Source organism: Ahaetulla prasina, chromosome 13, assembly GCF_028640845.1.
Source record: "Ahaetulla prasina isolate Xishuangbanna chromosome 13, ASM2864084v1, whole genome shotgun sequence".
NCBI classification, from domain to species: Eukaryota; Metazoa; Chordata; class Lepidosauria; order Squamata; family Colubridae; genus Ahaetulla; species Ahaetulla prasina.
Genome location: NC_080551.1, coordinates 14,837,463 through 14,860,695, shown reverse-complemented (window position 1 = coordinate 14,860,695; position 23,233 = coordinate 14,837,463). Strand labels below are relative to the sequence as shown.

The window sequence follows — 23,233 nt, the reverse complement described above, 5'->3', positions numbered from 1 at the left end:
CCTTTTTTCACACCGACTGTTCACAAGACATGGCAGGCAGGACTTCGTAGGCAAGCATACAGGGAGCATAGAGGAGAGGACTTGGATGGATGGAGGTGGCGTCGTTGATCCTTAACATCACACTTGCCGAAACGTAGGGTTTTTTTTAAAAAAAACAACAACAACAACAACAAAACCTTAACAGCAAACGGTACAGCTGACGGCAGGAAGTGTTTGTCAGGCACCTGAGGACATCAAATCTTTAGAACGCCCCCTCTTATAACCTCGCCCCTTCTCCCTCTTCATCTTTCTACCCTGGGGGCAGTTTTACGTTCTTTGCTTTCTTGCGGCCTGCCTTGTGAACAAATGTCCTTTTAAACAGCAGGGCAGTGATGTCAGTCAGAGCTTTATGACTTCAACGTGAGGTCACCCTTTTTATCCTTCTCCTCCTCCTCCTCCTCCTCCTCTCTTAAGAAAAGGGAAGGGGAATGGTTTTTTTTCCCCCCCTCCAGAAACGCTTTTCAGATGTTTGAATAGAATAGAATAACAAGAGTTGGAAGGGACCTTGTGGATCATCATAGTCCAGTGGTCACCAACCAGTGGTCCGCAGAAAATAATGTTTCTGCGGACCACCAAAATTTTCTCGCGGACAACCAGTGGTCCGTGGACCACTGTTGGTCCGCGAGAAAATTTTGGTGGTCCGCAGAAAAATTATTTGCATTTTTTATATTGCACTAAATAGAATAGAATAGAATAGAATTTTATTGGCCAAGTGTGATTGGACACACAAGGAATTTGTCTTGGTGCATATGCTCTCAGTGTACATAAAAGAAAAGATACGTTCATCAAGGTACAACATTTCCAACACAATTGATGATCAATATATCAATATAATATACTATTTATCTTTTTAAAAAAATCATATTAGTGGTCCTCGGGATTTAAAATTATGAGTTTAGTGGTCCCTGAGGTCCAAAAGGTTGGTGACTTCTGATCTAATCCAACACCCCCCTGCTCAATAGCTTTTAGCAATAGCACTTAGACTTATATAAAGCTTTATAGTGCTCTGCAGCCCTCTCTAAGCGGTTTACAGAGTCGGCCTATTGCCCCCAACAATCTGGGGTCCTCATTTTATCCACCTCGGAAGGCTGCAAGGCTCAGTCAAACTTGAGCCGGTCAGGATCAAATTGCAATAGCACTTAGCACTTAGACTTATATACCACTTTATAGTGCTGTACAGCCCTCTCTAAGTTTTTTTACAAAGTCAGCAATATTGCCCCCAACAATCTGGGTCCTCATTTTACCCACCTTGGAAGGATGGAAAGCTGAGTCAACCTTGTTCACTGCACAGTCAACCAGATGCTCGGACTGGATTTGGCATTTTTGCCTGCCTATTGAGTTCTTCCCAAGGACCTTATTGCCTGGTGGCAAGAGAGGTAGAAAACAAATTTAACAAACAATCAAAAAAATAGGCAAAAAGATTAAAATATTCTTTATTCTTAATATTAAAAGGGCCAGGATAGAATATTTCCCCAAAGGAGAAATAGAGAAAACATGTTCTCAAAGGCAGAAAGCAGCTCCAGTCTTTCTTAATAGCCTCTAGCAGATGCCTGAAGTAAGACATCCAGCCCAATCTATTCAATAAAACACCTTCAGCTTCATCTGATGGGATTAAGAAGGACAAGACACGACCTTTAGGACATCATAGGATCAACCCAGTGGTGGGTTTCAAAATTTTTTACTACCGGTTCTGTGGGCATGGCTTGGTGGGTGTGATGTGGCTTGGTGGGCATGGTTTGGTAGGCGTGGCAGGGGAAGGTTACTCAAAATCCCCATTTCCTCCCAATCAGCTGGGACCTGAGAGGCGGAGAATAGATGGGGGCGGGGCCAGTCAGAATTTTACTACCAGTTCCCCGAACTACTCAACATTTCCGCTACTGGTTCTCCAGAACTGGTCAAGAACCTGCTGAAACCCACCTCTGGATTAACCCACCACCATTAAAATAGCAAAAGACACAAAGCTCATTACATTGCACAACCCCTAGGCCTAGGGGCATCTCAGAACCCGATAAAAATCCATCCATTCCTAAGCCAAGGGGTCAGCCACCTCAGAAACATGGCTTATGTCAATGACGTTTCTGGATTCCAAATAAGCCTTTTTTTCCTTGCAGCAAGTCAGTCTCCGTTTTATTTCCAGCACCGTTCTCCCGGCTTGGAACCAGACCAGATTCCAATGGTGTTACAGATATTGTTGCAGGATGTAAGCTGTTCCAAGTAGAGCTGCCTTTTGCAATTGAACCGATGTTGAATTTGTCAATGCCAATGGTATTCGAAGGATGCTCCAGTTGCTTTGGGATTGGATCCAGGGTGCTACCTCGGTCATTCTATGTCTATTTTGCAGGTCTTGTTTTGTTATCTTCTACAATTATTATTACATCACACCTGCAAGGGCAGCCTGGCTAGCAACCTGAATACTTTTATATTCTGGGTGGGTTCTCTGATATCTCAGCTATGATCTCAGTACATACCCTTATGGCTAGTCATTTGCACTTAGAAGAGCCACACAATAGTGACTTCATGCACACACGCCCATGCAGGCTGTTGATTTCATAGCTGGCAACGTGACAGTTTTCCTAAGAGACCCGATGGTTTGTTATTGAGAGCTCAGTTAGATTAATATTCAAGGAAATGGTTGCATAGTGAAGCCTGTCCAACAGAGGTCCGAAACGTACAAAGGGTATCACGTTCTTTGGAAAGTGGCATTATTTCATAATGTTGTGGTCCACCAGCAGCCTGCGGAGCTGGCAACGGAGTCAGACAGCGATGAGGCTGAGGTGAGGCCAGGGCCATCGGGGAGTGAGGTGCGGACTCCAGAGCCTCCAGAGACTGATAGTAGTGAGGCAGAGGAAGAGGAGGAGCCTGTTCCTAATGCACGCATGAGAAGAGCTGCCAGAAGGCAAGAGCAGCTCAAGCAGAGTGGACAACTCAGGAGTAGGGCCAAGAGATGATTGGCCCCTCCCATAAAGCTTAAAACAGACCAGCACCAGCATTTGGGCTCTTTGCCGGAAAACAAGGTTGCTAGCTTCGTCTTCTGCTTCGTCTACGTCTTGCAATTATTTTTGTGACTTCTGAACGTTTGCCAAGAAAGGCCTTTGGCAGTTTGCCCAATTGGACCAAGGTTTGCGATAGGACTGACGAATTTGTGTTGGGAGGAATTCGTTTTAATTTGAGTTGAACGACGCTGGGAATGAAGTAATTCTCAGCTGTTCGAATAAAGTTTGTCTTTTCACGGACTGAGTTTCCTACTACCTACTTGGGCCTGGGTCACAACACATAAAGGGGGTCCTGTGAGAAGCAATTTCCGTGGGTATTTTTAAACAGCAAGACTTTTGGTCATGCGGCTCTTCCAATTCTGCTTGAAAGCATGGCCCGGATTGATGGGTTTTGACTGCTTGCAGGTCTCCCAAGCCTACAGAGAAACAACAGCTGATCAGCTGTCTGTTCCTCCTAGTAAACCACTGAGTGTGGAAAACTCTCACCAAATCATCCCAGTTCATTGGATCATATCTGATGGACCCCCTCACCAGGGATGGGTTCTACTTACCTTTACTCCTGGTTTGCAACCAGAGTACGTGCACTCTAGCTTCGCTCCTGTGCAGGTGTGCACTTCTGTGCATGCGCAGAAGCCCCTTGATGATGTCGGGTGGGTAGGCGGAGCCTCCCACCAGTTTTATCGAACCGGACAGAACTGGGAGCAACCCCCCCACTGCTCCTCACCACACCTAAAGTTTTCTAGTTCCCCTTTGAATAAGCATATACACACTCATAAAGCAAACTCCAGGTATCTCTGTCTGCTGAACATTTTTGAAGACCGCCATGGTTTGCGACCAAGCTTGAATAAGACGTTTCTCTAAAGAAGGTGAGGTAAAACCCCCAGGGGTGGGCTTCAAAAATTTTAGCAAGGGGTTCTCTGCCTGGTTGCTGGGTGGGCGTGGCCATGGCGGGTGTGGTTACTTGGCCTCCTGCACCGTGGCGGGAGGTTTTTGCCCTCCTTGGGCTCCGGAGGCTTTTCTCAAGCCTCCGGGGAGAGGGGCAAAAACGGCCTCCCCAGGCTCTGGAGGCTCTTTGGAGGCCAGAAATGGGCCCGTTCCTGGCCTTCCCAAACTTCCGGTAGGCCTGTTTTTCGCCCTCCCTGAACCTCCACGCATGCCCTGTACTTCCCTGCATCCAAAACGGGCCGTGTGGGGACTCTTGGGAGGGGAGGGGAGGGGTGAGCGGGGCCAGCCAGGAGTGGGATTTGGGGGTTCTCTGAACTGCACAGAATCTTAGCTAAAGGTTCTCCTGAACCCCTGTGAACCCCCAGCAACTCATCCCTGAAGACTCCCCTTTCCTAGAAGAATGAAATATTTTGAGAAATATTAAAAAAGACAGAATATCATATTTCCCTAAAGGAGGAAGGGAGGAACATGAAAGAGACAGCCCCCACCTTTCTTAATTGCCCCCTCCCAGCAGAATTTTTTGCCCATTGAGAAAGACTGGGCCATCCTATCTACAAAACAAAAGACCTTCAGCTCCAGGATGATGGGATTAAGACATGACCCTCCAGGACATAATAGGATTAAATCACTAGCAGCAGAGTTCACTACATTGCACAATCTCCTAAGGACGTTGCATCAGAGTCCAAACTTCAACCAAACCTGAGAGCCCAGACACCCTACCGAGCTACCTATGACCCCCTACAACAGCCAATAGAATACCTGTTCTTGCGCAGGAACAGGAAGCTCAAGTGCAAAGACCAAGAGAAGGTATAAATACCCCTCGCTCTCAACTCCATGTGGTCAGCTACCCAGAATCACACATGCTTGGTGGTTCTGCTTCACCATTAAACCATCTTTCCAACCAGCCTCTATGTTTCCAGTATCTTCCTCCTAGATTGGAACTTGAACCAGAGGGATAGTTCTTCCAACAAAGAACATTGTAAAAAAAAAAAACCAAAACATAGGATTTCATCCTTCTTCCTTAAAAGAAAACAACAACAACAACAAAGCTTCCAGCTGTGAAGGAAGAATTTGTTTCTGTCCACTTCCTGAACTATTGGAAGAGTCACGATGCCCACAAGACAGTTGCGTGGCTCAAAGTGACTTGAGAAACAGCTGATCCACCTGCTCTTCAAAAAAAATGCAAAAAGAGAGCCATCCCAGCTAGTCACTTCAGGACCTGTGAAACGTGGAAGGTGTTGTACAAAGTTGTAAGCCCTGATCTTGCTTAAGTCTGCGGGAAGGTGAGTCAGTGTGCCTTCGGTTGCGTTGTCATCTGTTGAGTGATGTTGATTGCTAACAATATTGAGAAACAGAGAAGGAAGCATATTGTTCCAAAAAAGGGACAATATGTCACCCATTAGTGTTGCAACAGTGACAATCCACTGTTGCTATAATGTAGAGTGGAAAGGGGACATTTAGGCCACCAAGTTCATCTTCTGCCCCAATGCAAGGATCCAGACTGTCCCAGAAAAAGTCTTCTGAATCACGGAGGGGAAGAAATTCTACAGGGCAGCTATTGTGACAGCGAAAAGCACAGCTCCATGGTCCTACAAAATGATATTGTTGGATAGGCGAGACCCAGAATACATCCTCCCTGACATATCTGAGGATCCCACAAACAGCTTCACCTGATGCCTTGCAGAGGTTTAAAGACCGTAACATTTATTCAGTTAAACAGTAATTGAAACAAACTATGGTTTGACACGGGTGAAATGCTCCCGGTTCGGACTGGATCGCCTGATCCTGTAGCGATAGCGGCGGGTGGTTCGGAGAACCGGTAGCAAAAATCCCTGCCCCCTCCCATGCCCAGCTGAGCCGCACGATCATCAGAGGTTGTTTTTTTTTTAACTTTTAAAAGCATTTTTTTCTTTGGCTGAAAAAATGCTTTTAAAAGTAAAAAAAAAGTTTCTGATGATTGCGCAGCTCAGCTGGGATCGTCAGAGCCTTTTAAAAGCATTTTTTCTACAAACTCTTTGGGCAAAGAGGTTGTAAAAAATGCTTAAAACTCTGACGATCCCAACAACTTGCCTGATCATCAGAGCTTTTTTCTTTTAAAAGCAAAAAATGCAAAAAGAGAGCCATCCCAGCTAGTCACTTCAGGACCTGTGAAACGTGGAAGGTGTTGTACAAAGTTGTAAGCCCTGATCTTGCTTAAGTCTGCGGGAAGGTGAGTCAGTGTGCCTTCGGTTGCGTTGTCATCTGTTGAGTGATGTTGATTGCTAACAATATTGAGAAACAGAGAAGGAAGCATATTGTTCCAAAAAAGGGACAATATGTCACCCATTAGTGTTGCAACAGTGACAATCCACTGTTGCTATAATGTAGAGTGGAAAGGGGACATTCAGGCCACCAAGTTCATCTTCTGCCCCAATGCAAGGATCCAGACTGACCCAGAAAAAGTCTTCTAAATCACGGAGGGGAAGAAATTCTATAGGGCAGCTACTGTGACAGCGAAAAACACAGCTCCATGGTCCTACAAAATGATATTGTTGGATAGGCGAGACCCAGAATACATCCTCCCTAACATATCTGAGGATCCCACAAACAGCTTCATCTGATGCCCTGCAGAGGTTTAAAGACCGTAACGTTTATTCAGTTAAACAGTAATTGAAACAAACTATGGTTTGACACAGGTGAAATGCTCCCGGTTCGGACTGGATCGCCCGATCCTGTAGCGATGGCGGCGGGTGGTTCGGAGAACCGGTAGCAAAAATCCCTGCCCCCTCCCATGCCCAGCTGAGCCGCACGATCATCAGAGGTTGTTGGTTTTTTTAACTTTTAAAAGCATTTTTTCTTTGGCTGAAAAAATGCTTTTAAAAGTAAAAAAAAAGTTTCTGATGATTGCGCAGCTCAGCTGGGATCGTCAGAGCCTTTTAAAAGCATTTTTTCTACAAACTCTTTGGGCAAAGAGGTTGTAAAAATGCTTTTAAAAGGCTCTGACGATCCCAGCTGACTTGCCTGATCATCAGAAGCTTTTTTTTCTTTTAAAAGCAAAAAAATGCTTTCAAAAAAAAACCAAAAGCCTCTGACAATCAGGCAACTCAGCTGGGATCGTCAGAGCCTTTTAAAAGCATTTTTTTCAACTTCTTCAGCTGAAGAGGTTGTAAAAAATGCTTTTAAAAGTAAAAAAAAAAGTTGGCACACCCACCCAGTCACATTACTCCCCACTACCAAGCTACGCCCACAGAACCGGTAGTAACAAATTTTACATTTCACCCCAAACAAATTTTACATCCTCCCTATCAGATCTAAGGATCCCACAGACAGCTTGACCTGATGCCCTGCACAGGTTTAAAGACCGTAACTTTTATTCAGTTGAACAATAATTAAACAAACTATGGTTTGACACATTGGCTGAACTCAGCCTGTTCTGTTCCCTTGCCTGCTGATCTCATCTCTCCGGAAATTTTTGTGAAGTGCTTGTCTGAATGGAAGAGGAATCTTGATGTACTCAACTGTTATTAGTTTGCTTGACCGTTAAATGAGAACCCCGGGTACAGAGTCCGTTTTAAATGTTAATTGTTTCTTCTTCTTTTTTAAAAAAAAAAAATGGGATCCAGATTGGATCGTTAGGTGAAATGTTCTGCGCATGAGACCCAGCTGAGCTAGTGGTGGGGTGTCCATTCACGTAGCCAGAATATATGTCGTTAAATTCTAACACGCAGAAGTTAATAGAATGCTTGGCTCTTGACTCCACTTAATGGCAGTTTTAATCTATACTGAAGCAACGCAATTAAAATGAACCCACCATTTCTTCATCTTCATGGCCATTGAACTTAAGCCATTTCTGCTCTGTCGGTAACTGGTGATTCTCAATCCTCGTTTCTCACGTGAACTGCAGGGATTGGGTGGGGACCGGAGAAGGGCCTTTTTGGTGATAAATCTGTTTATACCGTGAGTTGCTTGCCTTGTTTCTCAAGAACCAATAAACATACGGCAAGACTTTCATGGTTTGCAAAGCTGTGTCTCCTTTCTCCTTATATTTTGGTTCATCACCCCATCGTACCCTGTTTTTAAAAATGACATTTGTTACTCTTAGAGGAAGTACTGTATTTTTCGGAGTATAAGACACACCTTTTTCCCACAAAAAAGAGGGTGAAAATCTGGATGCATCTTATACTCTAAATGTAGCCCCACCCAGCTTCTCAAACAAAGGTTTCAGAGGCTGCAAAAAGCATCAGAAACAAAGTTTCAGAAAAGAAGCCCCCAAACAGAGCTTCAGAGGCTTTTTTTCTGAAGCTGTTTCGGAGGCTTTCAAAGGCAGAAAAAAGTTTTTTCTGAAACAGAGTTTCAGATGTTTCAGAGGCTGAAAAAAAAAGAAGGCACAGAGCTCACAACCAAGGAACCTGTTGCTAAAAATTCACCTCTGGGAACAGCTGATTGGGGGTATTCCAGGAGGCCAATCTACCTGCCCATCAGCTTTTTTCTTCTTTTCCTCCCCAAAAACTAAGGTGCATCTTATATTCTGTTGCGTCTTATACTCTGAAAAATAAGGTATATCTCGCTGACTTGAAAATCTATCATTTGCTGCTAGGTGGCAGTCTCCTGCAGCTCAACCAGAGCAGAACTGCCAAAATTCTTATTCCCTTGAAATATGTAGCAGATATACTGTACATCCTATGAATGCAAGAACAGCCCAAGTCCTGCAAAGCCAGACAAATGAATGATGCACATATGCAAGTAATTACAGATGCTCCCCCCCTCCAGCCCATATCATCATCATCATCATCATTATTATTACGATAAGGGTATGCTTGAACCAAAACTTATCTCCATCACAAATGCAGTATTCAGTGACCTGGTTTTGCTTAATTGTGGTTTGTAGTCCAAAGCTCTGCTGGGTTCATATTAAGCTGTAAACAGTGCCATATATACCCACAATGGCTGAAAATGTATAATATTCTATAACAAAACAGTAATTATTATGCCCTAACCCAAAAAGGACAAACCAAATCAAACAAATAAAAAACAGCACCATAATATTTCACCTTGGTGTAATGGCTGATTGTACTTTGTAAACCTTAAGGGTAGTCTCCTAAACTTGAAGGCATGAGCGTAACTGGAAAGGCAGTTAATAACTCTAAGCTCTGAATTTAATGGTCTCTTAGGGTCCTTTCTTCTTTAATTAGAAATATTTATTACTTTGCATTTACTCTACGACCTCCCAGGCTTGTGATGCAATAGCAATAGCACTTATATACTACTTCACAGTGCTTTACAGCCCTCTCTAAGCAATTTACAGAGTCAGCATATGGCCCCGCAAAATCTGGGTCCTCATTTTACCCACCTCGGAAGGATGGAAGGCAGAGTCAACCTTGAGCCGTTCAGAATCGAACTTTTGGTAGTCAGCAGAGTTATCCTGCAGTACTGCATTCTAACCACTGCGCCACCACGGCTCTTCTTTCCTTCATCTTCTTTCTTTCCTTCTTTTCTTCTTTCCTTCTTTCCTTCCTTCCCACTTAGCAATAGCACTTAGACTTATATACCTCTTCATGGTGCTTTACAGTCCTCTCTAAGCGGTTTACAGAAATCAGAAGATTGCCCCCAACAATCAGGGGCCTCATTTTACTGACCTTGGAAGGATGAAAGGCAGAGTTAACCTTGAGCCAGTCAGAATCGAACTCCTGGCTGTGGGCAGAGCCAGTCTGCAATACTGCATTCTAACCATTGTATCACCAGGGCTCTTGCAACCTCCTACGTAACTGATATCGCCATCTGGGTAACGTCATAATCATCTCTGAACATGGTTCTTGGACTTTGTTCCTCTGTAATGGTTTCCTGACAGTTTTGTGAATAGGTGTGTGTGTGTGTGTGTGAATTCAGCAGGAGCAACAGCTTATTGATTCAAGTGGCACAAGGGCTCCAGTAGATATTTCAGCAAACAGAGGATGGGGCTGTTTGCTCATATGAAATGAGAAAACTGGGAATTTCCAACTTCTTGTTATTTCAGCTTTTTCCCAGCACAGGATGCAACCCACTTATCTAATGAATACAGAACCATTGTCATAAATTTATTCTATTACCACTGTGACAAACCGGGACTTCCCCTGTGGCATTAAATCATCAAATTATATGTCCTAGAAAGGGTGTTTTGGTTTGGTTGTGTCAAAATGAGAAAGAACAAAAAGTTCCATTGCCTTTTGGGCAAGAGTTAAAGACGCTGGATAGGATTTAAAGGGCTAATCCTTTATATACTGTATGTGCACATTTATTTATTTTTCACAAAGGACCGATGTGCATTATTTTTTGGCCTTAGCTCAACTTTGTTCCAAAGAGCTCAGAGCCAGGCAGGGAAACCGACAGCCTTTCCCCCCAAATTTTTAAAGGCCTTCAACAGAGTTATCTCAGCCTTGGGTGAGAGCTCTCTAACCCTCCCTATAAAGAAGAAGGTAAAAAGGAGATTAGAAATAGGGCTACTGATATCTAGATGATTGTTACGTATCAGCAGAGAGATATCGAAATCTTTGCTGCCATCTGTTGGATGCCTGGTTTTTTTCAGCCCAAATAGGTAAAGGTAAAGGATATGTGCATACGTGCTAGTCGTTCCCGACTCTAGGGGGCGGTGCTCATCTCCGTTTCAAAGCCGGAGAGCCAGCGCTGTCCGAAGACGTCTCCATGGTCATGTGGCTGGCATGACTAAATGCCAAAGGCGCAGGGAACGCTGTGACCTTCCCACCAAAGGTGGTCCCTATTTTTCTACTTGCATTTTTGTACGTGCTTTCGAACTGCTAGGTTGGCAGAAGCTGGGACAAGTCACGGGAGCTCACTCGGTTACGCGGCACCAAGGATTCGAACTATTGAACGGCCGACCTTTCGATCGACAAGCTCAGCGTCTTAGCCACTGAGCCTCCGCGTCTCTTTATACCCAAATATGGTAGCCCTAATTGGAAAAAAAGCCCAGGAGAAAAAAAACTTAGCTGAGAATGGTAGAATACCAATAGAAAGTAACATTGGTAACTCAGGTTGAATCATGGGGTCCTTGGTGCTCTCTCTGAGCATGGTTGTTTTCTTGCAGGCGTTTCATTACCCAACTAGCTACCATCATCAGTGCTAGAAGAAATGTGCTCTCTTTTTATATATTCATGCCTTGCCCTGTCAGTGTTGATAGGAGAGTTCTTGGTGGTTCCTAGATTAGGTTGTTGTTTATTGTTTGACAGTTTGTCTGTCTGGTATTCCTTGATTTGGGGAACTACACATTTCCCGTTCTTAAATAATTATCACATGGATATGTTTATTTTATTTTATTTTATTTATTTATTTTGTCAAGCATGTATTAGATAACATATATTTTTATTTATTTATTTATTTATTTATTAAACTTATATACCGCACCATCTCCCATAGGACTCAGGGTGGTTCACAGGCATATTAAAACAATATAAAACAATATAATAAATAGACTTTTAAAACCCAGATTAAAACTAAATATTATCAAGGCCTGATCACTAAAACAATAAGAACCAATAAAACCCCATTAAAATTTGTTTAAAACATTTTTATTCTTAGGCTAGTCCCGCGCGCTGAAATAATAGAGTCTTCAGTTCACGTCTGAAGGTCCGGAGGTCAGGGAGTTGTCGTAATCCAGGACTTATACTTATACTTATATAAGTATAAACACGATTATGAATACATGAAATGGATACGTATAAATTAATAATTGTTATGGGTAATTTTTTTCTGGTTTTGGGGGTTATTATTGGTACATATAGTTTAATAACTTTTTGACTTGACTCTTGAGGAAAAAAAATGTCATAATGGTCTTCGGCAGCATTGCAGCCAGTGAATAGAATTTGCCAATCAAGAGATGAGAGGTGGGTGTCTATGAGATCACAGTTGCCTTTTTTAAAGTTATAATTGGGGATCCCGTCATTATGATTATTTTTGTAAGGATGTATATTGAGACAAAAGTCAATCATGCTGGGGTCCACTGTTGTAATTATTATAAATAATTAATAATATGAATTATTCAAAGCAATATTAATGTACCGATTAATAGCAATAATTACAAGAGTCGCATATGTTCTCAGCCGTGGTTGGTGTAGAAAAAAAATCCCTGCCCCGTGGAAACTAAAATTTTGTCATACAAGAAACGGAAAACAGAGAAGGAGAGTACGGGTTGCATGTTCCAAGTACGTTAGTGAAATGTCAAAATATTATCCAACACATGGTACTTGTATCAGTATAAGCCTCCTAGGTTTGGTAACCTTAAACCAGATTTTATGTTATGTTTTATTTGATATAGTGGAGTTTCAACACTTCCTCTAATTGCATTTCGAGAATAAATCATGCTCAGCTACGCAGCTGCTGTATTTTTCCCTCCCTCAGATCACAAAACTTTCACTTCCTAATCACATGTGCTATGCTGATTTACATATGGATATTTTACACGCACAGTGATGGTTATCGACAAGGCTTTGAAAAAAAGGAAAATTCCACCCTCAAATGGAAAAAGCTGAAGTTGTTTTAGTGAACTGCCGAGCGACAGGCCACACACATTCTTGAAAGCTCTGCTGAGAATCAAGTCTTTCTCTTTTTTGTTCTCCGCAGTTATTGTTATTTTTTTTTTATTTCAAATGGAAAGCTACAATTTCCTTTATGTGAACACCTTGGTGCAAGATTACCTGAAATACATTTGTCAAGAGGCTCAACTTGCAGCGGCCCCAAACCGGGTGGCTGAAGTTCTACGTAAAGCCGGATCTTCGGCTCAGAAAGAAGTCGAAGGCAACCTGAGACCTTACGTGGACTCCCTGGAGATCCGTTCCGTAGAAGAAGCCGGCAACATTTTCAATCAAGTGATGAAAAACGAATTTGAAGATGGGAAAATTAATTGGGGACGCATTCTGACAATATTCCTGTTCGGTGGAATCCTGGCTAAAAAACTCCAAGGACCTTTGGCAAAAGAAAACTTGAAACAGATCTCTTATTTCATCACAGACTATATCATGAGCACTAAAGGAAAATGGATCAGCGAGAACGGGGGATGGGTAAGTTTTCTCAGAGTTTGCCTTTTTATTGTTCAGAGACGCTAAGTTGTGTTCCCGACCCTGTGGGCCACAGCATGCCAGCCCCCACTGTCCTCTGCTGTCTCTCTGAGTCTGCCCAAACTCACACTGACATTACCTAACTTCTCCTCCTCTGTCGTCTCCTCTTCCCTTTTTGCCTTTGGTTTTTGCCCTTTAGCGTCACTCATTTTTCATGCAGAATGCGGGCCCAAAAGCTCACGGAATTGGATGTTAATTTAACAGCTTGTAATAATGCAACGAATCTGTATATTGATTTAACAATACTGGATTTTTGTGCTGATCTCTCAGCGTCTAAGGCAGGGATCTCCAACCTTGACAACTTTAAGTCTGGAGGACTTCAACTCTCAGAATTCCTCAGCCAGCTTTGCTGGGGAATTCTGGGAGTTTGAAGTCCTCCAAGCTTAAAGTTGCGGAGGTTGGAGACCCCTGGTCTAAGGTACTGCATCGTTTGCTTAAACCTTACCTTATATTGGTAGTGTTGTGTGTGGTATCCATAAATAGACTCAGAATAAATATAAAAGACATCCGTAAATCAACTTGCATGTTAAAATGGAAAACTCACATTAGTGATGAGGGGTTTGAATGAATATTCTAGTAAATACAGTAGTGGCCAAAATTGTGGAAACCTTTTGGGAAAAGTGTATTTTTGAGGTTTGATGGCTAATAACACCACTTTTTGGAGGGGAGTTTCAAGATAATCCTATTCCACTGCTGGAATGGCCTGAGAATAGCCCAGACCTTAACCCAATTGAAAATATATGGAGACAACTAAAGAAACTTGTTAGTCAGAAGCGACCCAGCAATAAAACCCAGTTAATTGAAGCAATCCTTCAATCTTGGTTTCACATTATAACAGCTGCAGAATTAAAAGACTTGTTTCACTCCATGGGAAGACATTGTAAGGCTGTAATTCATGCTAAAGGTTACCCAGCTAAGTATTAACTGACATGGTGATAATTTTGTATATATCTCATTTTTTCTACCTGTTTCACTTTTCTTCTTTATAGTGTAACTGCTATTCTAATAGCAGCAAATCCTTCATAAAAATTATTGCATTACATACTTGATTAAATTATCTTTCCATTGATATATAATTTTATGGTACTACGCCAAAAAAAAAAAGTGGTGTTATTAGTTAGTTTTAGAAAATATACTTTTCCCAAAAGGTTTCCAGAATTTTGGCACTCCTGTATTGTCTTATAAAGTACAACTCGATAGTCCAACCCAATAGAGCATTCAACCGCACAGAGTCCAAAGAGTTTATTTTTATGTAATATGGGTAAGATTATTCCTAAAGATCAGAAAAATTCAATAGTGTGGTAATAATACGGTGAAACTCAGTGGAATTTTGTTTTTGAATGGGTAATTGGCATTTATTAAAATACTCTATCTATCTATCTATCTATCTATCTATCTATCTATCTATCTATCTATCTATCTATCTATCTCTTTTCGTTTTAATAGAGTTTTCCAGGCAGTTAACAGGCAACAAGTTACATATTAAATTAAACTCTGGCTTGTCTGCTTTGAGGTTTTATGTCTGCTAATTATTTGCCTTGAAACACAGCAAAATAAACTTTTCCACAGCAGAAGAAAGAAAACACATGGTAGCCTCTTCCTCTTCCTTGTCCTCAGAGGAACAAGAACTTGCAAAATGCCTGGGGTTTTTTTGTTTTTTGTTCCTAAGAAACATGGCAAAGGGGGTGATGTTGGCAACCTACAACGCAATGCCGAAAATATTGATTCCCCATTAACTGCAGCCTTGCTGGGATCTTTCAGAAAAGGACTCTCTCTCTCTCCCATCATTTCAAGGACACACTTTAGTCAAGGAAAAGAAAAACGATCCTGCATTTAAGAAATCAGAATTCCCCAAAGATGAATAAAATAGGGGGGGGGGAAGGCTCATTGATGTACTCTCTGCAAAACTAAGATGGCTTTTTCACTTTGAGGCTTGGGGAAAACCCCTAATCTTCCTTTCAGGGAATTATAGCAATTCTCAATTCCTGTATATGACTGTTTCCCTATTAATCTTGATCTGCAGTGAGATTTCTGGTGGGTGTATCTGAGAGCCACATCCACATCTAAAGCATACTGTGTTTTTCCCTTGGAGTTTCCATTCAATGTCTACAAAATAGAAATGGCAACGGAGGGCACATTTCTCCTAAATCATCTGAGCCACACTGTAATAAATTGCACCTCGTTAATTGTGGTCAGCTTTGGCTTCAGGCAATGTAATGAGCCAAAATAATAATAACCAAAAGAACTGGGCATCTGTTATACTCTTAAGGTCCAAATAAGACTTTATTTATTTATTTTATTTTGTCACAACATCATACAAAAAGATTATATAGTATATAAACATATAAACATATATAGGAAGAAGAAAAGAAAAACAATAGGACAGGAACGGTAGGCACATTTGTGCGCTTATGCACGCCCCTTATGGTCCTCTTAGGAATGGGGTGAGGTCAATAGTAGAAAGTTTTTGGTTAAAGCTTTTTGGATTATGGGAAGAGACCACAGAGTCAGGTAAAGTATTCCAAGCATTGATGATTCTGTTGCAGAAGTCATATTTTCTGCAATCTAGATTAAAGCGGTTAACATTAAGTTTAAATCTATTGGTTGCCCTTGTATTATTGCAATTAAAGCTGAAGTAGTCTTTGACAGGAAGGACATTACAATAGATGATTCTGTGAGTTAAACTTAGGTCTTGTCGAAGGCAACGGAGTTCCAAGTTTTAAACCCTTAACCCCTAACAAAATGTGCAATGTGACATCAGCTTGGTTTTTAGTTGATCTTGACAGCGTGTTGTGTGAATGGTATGCCAAAAAAAAAAAAAAGGAAAAAAAAAGAGGCCAATGCAATCCTAGTCTGGGTTAATGGAGGGATAGAACCAAGATCACATGAAGTTCTAATACGGCTTTACAACACCTTAGTAAGACCACACTTGGAATACTGCATCCAGTTTTGGTCGCCGCAATGTAAAAAAGATATTGAGACTCTGGAAAGAGTGCAGAGAAGAACAACCAAGATGATTAGGGGATTGGAGATTAAAACACACGATGAATGGTTACAGGAATTGGATATGTCTAGTCCAGGGGTCTGCAAACTTGGCTCTTTTAAGACTTGTGGACTTCAACTCCCAGAGTTCCTCAAGCAGCAAAGCTGGCTGAGGAACTCTGGGAGTTGAAGTCCACAAGTCTTAAAAGAACCAAGTTTGCAGACCCCTAGACTAGTCTAATAAAAAGAAGGATTACAGGAGACATGATAGCAGTGTTCCAATATCTGCGGGGCTGCCCCAAAGAAGAGAGGATCAACCTATTCTCCAAAGTACGTGAAGGCAAGACAAGAATGCCTGGAAATTAAGGAGAGAACCAACCTAGAACTAAGGAGAAATTTCCTAACAGTGGGAATGGTTAATCAGTGGAATGGTTTTTCAGAAGTTGTGGGTGCTTCATCATTGGAGAGATTGGACAGCCATTTGTCTGAAATGATATAGGGCAGGGATTTCCAACCCGGGCAACTTTAAGCTTTGCTGGGTGAGGAACTCCGAGAGTTGAAGTCCATAAGTCTTAAAGTTACCCAGGTTGGAGACCCCTGGTATAGGGTCTTCTGCTCCAGTAGGGGGTTGGACTAGAAGATCTCCCAGGTCCCTTCCAATTCTGTTATTCTATCTTCTATGAACACAGGCAGTTTTCATTTTTTTCTGATTCTGCCAGCAGCTTTTGTAACTCTTTCAGACTCTTCTTGCTGGAGTAAAAATCTTGAAGTTATGTGAGGGAAACCTTAAGACATAATTATGCACAAACACATATATTTGTGGTGCATGTATGCATTTTTTTAAAAAATTGCAAGCTTGGTGGTTTTTTGTTTTTTTTTACAAGTTTCGTTACATTTCCGTTCACTCTTGATGGCAATGTCGTACCTCCAAATCCACCAGATGGCAGCAATAATTCTCCAAAATCAAAATAAAACACTGCAGGTTTGTTAAACATGGCATGATTAACAGGTAACAAACAGTGGCTTGAAGTTGAACCCTTGCGAAAAGAGATCTCATCAGATGAGGCTCATTTTTACAGTTCATTTGAAATATTTAAAGCAGGGGTGAAATCTAGCAGGTTCTGGAGAACCGGTAGCGGAAATTTTGAGTAGTTCGGAGAACCAATAAATACCACCCCTGGCTGGCCCCAGAGTAGAATGGAAATAGAGATTTTGCAATATCCTTCCCCTGCCACGCCCACCAAGCCATGCTCACAGAACTGGTAGTAAAAAAAATTGAATTCCACCACTGAGTTAAAAGTTATTGTTTTCACAGGAAGCTTGGCCCCAGCACTATAGTGCAAGACATAAAGGTAAACGTTAAAGGTAAAGGTTCCCCTCGCACATACGTGCTAGTCGTTGCCGACTCTAGGGGGCGGTGCTCATCTCCGTTTCAAAGCCAAAGAGCCAGCACTGTCTGAAGACGTCTCCGTGGTCATGTGGCCGACTAACTAAACGCCAAAGACGCACAGAACGCTGTTACCTTCCCACCAAAGGTGGTCCCTATTTTTTCTACTTTCATTTTAATGTGCTTTTGAAACTGCTAGGTTGGCAGAAGCTGGGACAAGTAACAGGAGCTCACCCCGTTACACGGCAGGGGATTCGAACCGCTGAGCGGTCCTTTTGATCAACAAGCTCAACGTCCTAGCCCCTGAGCCACCGTGTCCCCACGCAAGACATAAAAGGAGATCCAAATGTGTGATTTGCAAGCCACAACAGCTGGGTTCACACAAACGCTAAGTGAAGATCAAGCGTGGTTTTAAGCCCAATGAACACCGTTTCAGATCTCAACAATCGTGCCATTATTTATTTATATCCCACCTTTATTTTGGTACAAATAACTCAAGGCAGTGAACGTATACAATATTTTTGAGTGCACCCAGGATAATCGATCAGACTTCTCCCCTCCCATCCTCCAGGGAATGGCTTTATTTATTGCAAGTTATGTACAATGTATTTTGATTTTATTTATTTTTATCCCACCTATATTATGTTTTATAAACAACTCAAGGCGATGGACATAACTAATATAGTCCTCAACTTATGACCACAACCCAGCCCAAAATTTCTGTTGTTAAGCAAGACATTTGTTAAGTCAGTATTGCCCTGTTTTACGGCCACATTACCACAGTTGTTAAGTGAATCACTGCAGTGGATAAGTTAATAACCCGGTTGTTAAGTGAATCTGGTTTCCCCGTTGACTTTGCTTATCAGAAGGTTGCCAAAAAAATGATCATGTGACCATCACAGCAATGGTCACAACTAGGAACCAGTTGCCAAAGCACCTGAATTTTGATCACATGATCGTGGGGAACACTGCAAAGGTCGTAACTGTGAAAAACGGACATAAGTCACATTTTTCAGTGCCATTGTAACTTTGAACAGTTGTCAGGGTTTTCCAATGGATGCCCTAATTTAATCGTGAGTCTCGAACCAAGCCTCAAAATAAATCCAGTTATTTATTAGGAGCTTCATATCGGTAGGTTCCCAAGTGAAGCCAGCTCTGACCCTACGTAATTTATGCTCCAATTATGATCCTGTTTCCCCCCTCCCCCCCAGGGTGTGTCATCAATCACATTAGCCAATGGAGCAATTTCGTGGGCTGTAGAGGTCACTCCCCTCCGGCTGCTGCAGGTAATCCTGGGATACAGCCTTGAGAGACATAAGCGTGGAATGTGCTTCTCTCTTTGGCTGCTGTGCCATTTCACTGCTTTCCCATCCCCTCTGGCCTATGGCTACTTGAGAGCAGGCCGGGGATTCTTTGCGACTTGACAACAGTCACTAAACGAACCGTTGAGTACTACCTGTACTCCTTCTTCCTCCTATTTTCCCCACAACAACCCTGTGAGGTGGGGTTGGGCTGAAAGAAAGGGACTGGCTCAAACTCACCAGAGTTGGCTTTGATGCCTAAGGCAGGACTAGAACTTCTATCACTGGCTCAAAGTCACCCAGATGGCTTTTATTCCCGACTAGAATTTACCGCCTCCTGGTTTTCTGGCCAGGTGCCTTAACCATTAGACAAAAGTGATTCTCACCATCCTTTTCTCTCTGCTTGCAGGACAATGGCTTTAGAACAAAATTTGAGGATAGAAGCTCCTGGGTATCCTTATCCACTTTGAAGACAAAGATCTTGGCTGTTTTCTCCATCTTCAATCAATATCACTCATAAACCTGGTCAATGCTTTTCTTGAGGATCTTACACTGGGATGACTTCTCTCTTAGTAGAAGACTGAGAACGCTTATACAGCTCAAGAGGGAAATTGGGGGGGGGGGAAAGAATGCTATATTTCAAATTTTATTTATATGTTATTTATAATATATGTATATATTTACTCTTGTGAAAATGTTTGCAGATATTAAGTGTGCAGTAAAACAAACAGTTTAAATACTCAGCATAGAAATTATTTCTATCTCGTCAAGGGTGCTGCCGCCGCTCAAGATTGCTGAGAACGATGGGGGCTAACCCAGGGGGAACCACGACCCAAGTTGCATAGTGCAGTGCGACGTCACGGTGTTACACAAAAGTAGCCAGGGAAGGGTCCTTCTTTCCTGCAGACTGGCTCGCTGCTTCGTGACAGACCCTTTGGTTAGGAAATCTCAGTCACACTCAGTCCCAGCAGCAGATGGGTCTAGATAAGTCTAGATAAGAAAATAATCACATGTGGCTTGCATAGAGAAAAGGCTAAAATATACAAAGAACGGTTGTAGGCATTGGGTATGGCAGGTCTAGAGAAAAAAAGGTTGTAAAAAAATGCTTTTAAAAGGTTCTGGCGATCTCAGCTGAGCCACACGATCATCAGAGGCTTTTTTTTTTACTTTTAAAAGCTTTTTTTTGGCGGAAGAAAAAATGCTATTAAATTTGTTTTTAAATCCTTTTGAGCCTCTTTCTCTACCCATTATGCAGCTGAGGGCTAAGGCCTTTCTGATCCTTTCCTAGGAAGCATTTCTTCCCCCTGACTCTCCAAGGTCTTTTTCACATACCATTACACCTGACACGGTAAATCACTATTTCTTTAGCCACAAAACAAGTCACGAAGAACCACAGCTTGACTCACAGGACATGACAAAATACCAGCAAACCAATATTACAGCTTAAGTGTGTTACTTAGACCCAGCTGCATTCAACCACAGCTCCTCCAATCTTTACCATGTGGACTATAGGCATGATACTCGTTAACGGTAGCCAACCCTACTATTAAGCATTGTTTGGGCCTACGTATGCTAGGCTATTGCTTGCTTAATTATGGCTACTTGAATACATAATCTTGAATTACCAGATGAAATCATAAGACGGCCATAATTTGTTCAGTAAATAGGGATGCAGGATACAACTGAACTGATTTTATAAAACTAGAAGCTAGGGCTGAACGAATCTCATTTCCATCGCTCAAGAGCCTCTTTAGATCATCTTCCAGGATGAGTTTCATTCTACACAATGGAACATTCTGTATTTTTCTCTGAACAGGGCACTCTGGCCATTCCTGAAAATCTAAAGTAAATATCCCAGAATAGCAAATCGGTTGGCGTGTCCCAGATGGGAACAGTCTGATCCCAGAGGAACTGGATCACCCTGTTCCGGAGGGAAAATGGAATATTTTGGGGAAAACAGTATGTTCCATGCCTCAAAGTTTGCACCTCCTTCTCCAACTTTTTCTTTTTTGTGCACAATCATTTTACTTACCGCCCCCCACAACACACACACACACAAATCTTATATATAACCTCCAGCTGGGAAAAGGTGGACCAATCTACCATAAACTACGGCTTACAACCCACAAAGGATGGGTGCACACAAGACACTGACTAAGCCAAGTCAATTAAACAATCTACAAAAACGGCCCTCGTGGAACAAATTAAGTGGCATCACCACCCATCATTGGCTAGGAACGAAGATCACGTTATCAGCAGGGTTGATGGTTATCGCCCAAGAACTGCAGCGAGCTGCACAGTGAAAGCTGCAGAAAGAGAGATGCATAAACCGAACCGTTTCTTCCACGCAGGGGACGATTCTTGCAGGAACCGCATCATCTTTGAAATGTTTTCTTTCTTTTCCTTTTATTCTTCACGCTTACAACTGCATGTGCGTGCTCTTTGGCAATCTACGCAAATCTGCCCAAGACGCTTGTCTGAATGAGGGCATCAACAGATGTTGGCTTAATAAATACAGCTCGTCCTCGAGTTACGACCACAATTGAGCCCAACATTTCTGTTGCTAGATGAAGCATTTGTGAGGTGAGTTTTGCCTCATTTTGCCACTGTTGTTCAGTGAATCACAGCAGTTGTTGAAGTTAGTAACACGGTCATTAAGCAAATCTGGTTTCCCTATGGACTTTGCTCATCAGAAGTTCACCAAAAAGGGGATCCGGGGAACCACCCTCCCCACCCCCCAGGGACACGGCAACCATCATAAGTACGAACCACTTGCCAAGCCTCTGGATTTTGATCAGGTGACCATGGGGATGCCGCCACCCACGTTAAGTGTGAAAAACGGTCGTCAGTTAACTTTTTTTCAGCGCCATTGTCTTTCTGAACAGTCACTAAATGAACTGTTGTAAGCCAAGGACTACCTGTAGCCCTTTTTGTAATAAAATAAATAAAATAAAAAACAAAATAACCATAAAATAAAATAAAAAATAAAATAAAAAAGATAAAGTAAAGTAAAATAAAATAAATTAAAATAAAATAAACAAAATAATAATAAAATAAATAAATAAATAAATAAAAAATAAAATAAATAAAAAATAAATAAATAAGATAAAGTAAAATAAAACAATGTCGGCTGGCGGCGCCCAGGGGCAGGGCCTTCTCTGTTGGAGCTCCTACGCTCTGGAACGAATTTCCCCCTGGCTTACGCCAAGTGCCTGATCTTCGGACTTTTCGCCGTGAGCTGAAAACACACTTATTCATTCAAGCGGGACTGGCCTAAAAGTTTTATTAAATTTTAATTGGGGTTTTATTACTTTAGGGTTTTTAGTTTTTTAATTTTTAAATGTCGGCCACTTTGTAATTTGCTCTGTTTTAAATTTATTGTTTTAATTGTATATATAGTGGGTTTTTTATCTTTTGGCTGTACACCGCCCTGAGTCCTTCGGGAGAAGGGCGGTATAAAAATCTAATAAAATAAAATAAAATAAATAAGATAAAATAAAATAAAGTAAAATAAAATAAAACAAAATAAATAAGAATAAAATAATAAATAAATAAATAAATAAAATAAAGTAAAATCAAATAAAGTAAAATAAAATAAATAAATAAATAAATAATAAAATAATAAAAATAAAATAAAATAAAATAAAGCCACCCAACCCACTCCTCCGTGACAAATCAATGACCGTCCCATCTTTGGACTTTGGAACCGGCTGCCTCCTTTGCTTTGGCTCCTCTCCAAGCCAAGGGGAGCAGCGAGCGGTGCCTTTCCTCCCCGCCTTCCCGGCGCTCAGGGACCTTGGAAAAGACGCCCCCAGAGTCCGCTCAGCCCTTCCTCCGGGTCCGGGGCGCCTCCCCGAGGTCGGCCGTGGCGGCGGCGGCGGCTCCTGCTCTCGCAGTCACTCCCGCATGGAGAGCTCGGCGGAGGGAGGAGGAGGAGCCGCCGCTGCAGCCGCCGTCAGCCCGGCCGACATGGCAGCCTTGCACGCAGCCAAGCGCGCCCTGCGAGCGGAGCTGAAGCGCCGCCTGAAAGGGCTGAGCGAAGCCGAGAAGCTGCGCCAGTCGCGCCTGCTGGCCGGCAAGGTGGGTGGGAGTCGGTGGGAGATCGCGCGGACGCTGCTCGCTTTCTCCGGACGGTCGGTCGGTCCCCCTTCCAGGGGCCCTCTGGCAGCCGAGCCCCGCAGAAGGCGAAAGGAAAGTCCCCGGGGGACCTTCTTCCCAAACCCGTCAAACCCGCCTGCGCCCACGCGCGTCTCCAAGCGCTGCCCCAAGAACTTCGCAGACTCGGGGATTCCCCCCCCCCCGGCTGAGAATCCTCCCCCCCCAACTCCCATTGACTCCCCCCCCAGGCCACTAGGGCCGGTCCTTCCAAGGGAGGGAGGGAAGGACACTCTTCGGAGCGCGGAGGGGATTTGGCAACGGTGGGAAGGGGCGGCAGCCAGCGCTGCGCTCGCCTGGCCTTGGGATGGGGGTGGGGGTGGGGGGCCGGGACGGACTGAAAGCCTT

The 23,233-nt window shown here is 42.7% G+C and overlaps 3 protein-coding genes across 7 annotated transcripts in view; 2 read left to right on the top strand and 1 right to left on the bottom strand.

Annotated features, from left to right (window-relative positions):
• The window catches only part of ZFAND6 (zinc finger AN1-type containing 6), an 80,295-nt gene extending 70,524 nt beyond the window's left edge, over positions 1 to 9,771 (bottom strand). Inside the window, exon 1 of one of the 4 annotated variants that reach the window (XM_058156199.1) lies at positions 9,593 to 9,771. In XM_058156199.1, the coding sequence (XP_058012182.1) occupies positions 9,593 to 9,687 (95 nt within the window). In that variant the 5' untranslated portion in view covers positions 9,688 to 9,771. Of the gene's footprint in view, position 1; positions 167 to 1,287; positions 1,392 to 9,592 lie in introns of those variants that run through there. The other 3 variants (XM_058156197.1, XM_058156206.1, XM_058156198.1) reach the window with 3 other exon arrangements.
• A 2,568-nt stretch (positions 9,772 to 12,339) lies between these two features.
• BCL2A1 (BCL2 related protein A1) lies at positions 12,340 to 19,342 on the top strand. Its single transcript, XM_058156326.1, has 2 exons — positions 12,340 to 13,003; positions 19,140 to 19,342. The coding sequence occupies exons 1-2, from the start codon at positions 12,593 to 12,595 to the stop codon at positions 19,248 to 19,250; spliced, it is 522 nt and encodes a 173-aa protein (XP_058012309.1). The 5' UTR covers positions 12,340 to 12,592; the 3' UTR covers positions 19,251 to 19,342.
• A 3,136-nt stretch (positions 19,343 to 22,478) lies between these two features.
• Positions 22,479 to 23,233, top strand: part of MTHFS (methenyltetrahydrofolate synthetase) — a 45,487-nt gene continuing 44,732 nt past the window's right edge. For both annotated transcript variants that reach the window (XM_058156491.1, XM_058156490.1), the window contains exon 1: positions 22,479 to 22,810. In XM_058156491.1, coding sequence (XP_058012474.1) covers positions 22,637 to 22,810 — 174 coding nt within the window. In that variant the 5' untranslated portion in view covers positions 22,479 to 22,636. The remainder of the gene's footprint in view (positions 22,811 to 23,233) is intronic.